The sequence below is a fragment of the Hevea brasiliensis genome, chromosome 10 (genome assembly GCF_030052815.1).
Source record: "Hevea brasiliensis isolate MT/VB/25A 57/8 chromosome 10, ASM3005281v1, whole genome shotgun sequence".
In the NCBI taxonomy this organism is placed as follows: Eukaryota; Viridiplantae; Streptophyta; class Magnoliopsida; order Malpighiales; family Euphorbiaceae; genus Hevea; species Hevea brasiliensis.
This window is the reverse complement of record NC_079502.1, coordinates 526110-529656: the sequence shown is the minus strand read 5'-3', so window position 1 is coordinate 529656 and position 3547 is coordinate 526110. Positions and strand designations below refer to the sequence as shown.

At 38.8% G+C, this 3547-nt stretch overlaps 1 protein-coding gene across 1 annotated transcript; it reads right to left on the bottom strand.

The window, feature by feature from the left end:
- Nucleotides 1-246: 246 nt before the first annotated feature.
- Nucleotides 247-3547, bottom strand: LOC110660425 (protein SIEVE ELEMENT OCCLUSION B-like). Its single transcript, XM_058128684.1, has 7 exons — nucleotides 3225-3547; nucleotides 2883-2945; nucleotides 2112-2572; nucleotides 1885-1991; nucleotides 1671-1795; nucleotides 1105-1566; nucleotides 247-991 (listed from the first exon to the last, which is right to left on the bottom strand). The coding sequence occupies exons 1-7, from the start codon at nucleotides 3438-3440 to the stop codon at nucleotides 350-352; spliced, it is 2076 nt and encodes a 691-aa protein (XP_057984667.1). The 5' UTR covers nucleotides 3441-3547; the 3' UTR covers nucleotides 247-349.

Sequence of the window (3547 nt, the reverse complement as noted above, 5' to 3'; positions counted from 1 at the left end):
TTCTGACCTAACCCTGGGAATGAAATATTGAGTCCTTAGCACAAACAGAAGACATGAAAGAGAGATAGAGAGGCTTATTAACACAACCTTGAAGTTTTATTATAAGAGTTCATGGAGGGATACACTACCATCTACCAAGCCTCAAGTTTTATTATACAACGAATAGAACCGAACACTTTTCTTTTTTTTTTTTCCTGTTGTCTTTATTAAAGAAAAGCATTAGCTACCGCAGACAGGAGACGGATTGTCTAATCTAGACATTATTAGCCACTAAAACAGACAAAATCCTAACAGCATTACAAGAAAATCCAGATGGTCTCGTCCATAACAGGCATATTAGGTTTGGCCTCTACTCACAGCAACGGTAAGTCATCAGGTACTTGCCCATTTTACGGTCGCAGATTGTGCAGGTCATCATCTCATCTGCAATCTCTGTAACGTTCGCTGGCAGGACAATGTGGCAGCAATGATTTGGATTATCTATAAGTTGTTTTTGGATCTGCTGGTTGAGTTCTAGCAGAAAAAACTCACTGCCACCGGCCGCATCCCACCAGCTACTTATGTTTGACAAGACCTGTAGAACAATTTCTCCTGTGGCTTTAGCCATTTTATGCGAGGTTCCTAATTGACCAAACGCAGCCCATCCACTGTAGCTTCCACTGAAGCTAAGCAAAGTTCCCACATCTTTCATGGTATTGTTTACTTTAGGATAGATGCCCTTTCGTAATCCCGAAGAGAAGATGCTTTCCAATCGGGCCCAAAATCGCCAACTGTACGTTTCCTCAACATTCCAGTAGACACCAAGCTTCCTTCCAGTAATGAAATCGAAAATGGCTTTGTTGGTCTGATTGATGGCCTTGCTCTGGCTAACATAAACCAAATCCATGCTCAGCTTAGTGACATCTTTAATCCGATTTATTGCAGTGGTAAACTCCTCAATCCATTTGATGTCTTCTCCTCCGTAAAGGCATATGATTGGGGATGGCATCCTCTGATGCATATAAATATGTATTAGGAAAAGGAAAAAAAAAAAAAAGCTTAAAAAAATTAAAAAGGGCTTATACAATTTAATTTATATAATTGAGATTGCAAAAGCGAAATTACCAAATCGACTGTATAAAGGTCATGTATGAGTAGATCTAGGCTCAAGCCATGGCCCTCGCATAGAAATTTCCAGTTTCCATCTGGGTGCAGGCCAATGACGGGCAAAATGCCCCATGCCCACACGAAGTCAAGGGTATAAATGGGTTGTACTTGCCCATTTGGATACAGTGGCACCAGGATCGTTTGCTTTGTGAAATTCCAGAACTCCCTGAAGTATCTAATCACCCCTGGTCTGATGATTGAAGGATGTCGCACGCAGTACCAAGGCATCAGCGATCTCAGGGAAGAAAAATGTTGTTCATATATCTGGTCTGCAACTGGAACCCACACTAATTTATATTGAATCTTCCCATTTTTTTCCAGTTGATCGTATAGTTTAGCAAGAGCCTTAATCTCATCCAAGCAATCAAGGCTAGATATGAGCAGCAACACGTTCTTGCCCTGCAATGCATCAATTTTGACCTGCAGTATTTGATGGAAAGAGAATATATCTCTTGAGCCTCCATTGGTTTCTTAGCGTATAATCTTTTAACTAGCCATGAAAGTATTGAAACTCAAGAACAAACCTCTGTATAAGAATTGCCGATCACAAGGGGTGGCTTACCACCATCCATGGGAAACATGACCTGGAGGATTGCCGTATTGTCCTGGTGGATAGTGTTGAAGAGTTTGATGAGCGATTTGTAAATCTCTGCATATGCCAGCCATGGTGTTTATTTTTCACCCAAGAGAGAAACTAATTTTTGGTTGAGTTGGAAAATCCAAGGGCCAAGTGCTTACCAATTTCTTGTATTAAAGTATCTAATTGATTTTGCAGAAGTATCTGTATGCTGCTTACTTTAGAAGCCAAGACTGACAGTTCCTTGATCATTGTTCCTATGGTGATCCTGCAATCAAAGTAAATTTCCAATAATTAACGTACCAATAAAAGAAAATAACATAGTCAATGAAGTTGCTATTTTATATGGAAATTAAAAACTGGATTAAGCAATCATGCCAGGACTCACTGATTTCTCAACCCAGAAAGGGCAGCAAAATGTCGGGCGCAGGTCACAACACTAAAAACTGCCCAGTAGGCCGATCTTGCAATATCAGTAGCAGTTGATAACGGAGATTTGTAAATTGCAAAATACTCGGAGGACAAGTCATTTAACTGGAGAAGACATTTCGTTACAGTCATTATGGCCTTGATAAACTCAGTAATTGCTCCAGATAGATGTTGCAATAAGGAAGCGTCTTCCATAATGCCCTGCAGTTGCTTGAGAAGAGCTATGTTCTTGGCAACTGGATTTGGATTTGGATTTGATGCATTGTAAAACTGGCTAAGTAGATAAAATTCGCTATAAATCACAGCAAAAGAAGCAACTGTTATCACAAGCTTCGCGTCCCACGAATAGTTTGGAAGTACTGTTTCAAGCAGCACCATGGTTACTCTATTCGCATCCTTACCAGAGCACTTGCATGTCATCTGCAGATTAGCATATGTTGAAATATATACATGTTCAAAGAGTCTCCGTGGGTGTTATAAAAATACTAATAATAATGAAGATAAAAAAAAAATGTGTAAAGTTCAAGTTTTTTTTCTTATGATTAGCTATATTATTAAAGAAATTTAATTCCAGAATAACTTGAGCAAATCTGCAGACCAAAACAGAGCAAAGTCTGCAGAGTACATAGACAACTAGTGGATGAAGAACAAATTAATATGAATGATAATGAAATAATGATATTAAAGGCATTAATGGAAGTAGTTTATCATCAGTATCTATGAAAATAACCTCGCAGGAGACTTTGTTTATTATGTCAGCTGCTACTTCAGGCATTCCAAATCCATATGTCCCCTGCAAAAAAGCATTTGCATGTCAATGATCTATTATCCGTTCCTGTAATACAGTGCTATTAATTAGTTTCATGGAATGCACTTAGTTATCTCGTAGTTGATATATCTGGTTCTCCAATTGCCGTTTTAAAATCTTGTTAGAATAAAACTCGTCTTTTATGTATACAACCAAGAAATCCAAAGCCACTTTCTCATTAGAAAAATTCAGCTATGATCGATTCTTTCAAGGAAAGGCAAAACAAATATAACTTGAGGTGGAAAATGAGAAAATTGAACATACATTTGGAACATCGGCACTGCTACCGTCGTCATGGGCCAAGATTTTGGCCACAATGTTGAACAGGTGGTAGACATCAACTTTGCGATGATCAGGTTTGTGGGTTTCTAGAACCTTCTTGATTATTGCATCATCATCGGAGTGCAAGTAGTTGGGTGTCGGAGCCGAAGGTTGATCTGGAGTCATTATTACCCCGTTCGGAAGGTGTATAAATGTCATATTTGGGAGTACTTTGTAATTGTTATGCTGAAAGGAGGGTTTAGTATGAAAGGGACGGAGTATCAGGAAAGTAGAAGAGAGAAGTATGAGATTTCTAATATGAATCT

What these genes read in the sequence shown, in the direction of transcription:
- LOC110660425 (XM_058128684.1), bottom strand. Translation starts at nt 3,440, where the DNA reads ATGACATTTATACACCTTCCGAACGGGGTAATAATGACTCCAGATCAA. An exon ending in TAAACAAAGTCTCCTGCGAG is followed by an intron (nt 2,573 to 2,882) that starts GTTATTTTCATA and finishes GCTAATCTGCAG; the next exon opens with ATGACATGCAAGTGCTCTGG. An exon ending in ACCTTTATACAGTCGATTTG is followed by an intron (nt 992 to 1,104) that starts GTAATTTCGCTT and finishes TATATGCATCAG; the next exon opens with AGGATGCCATCCCCAATCAT.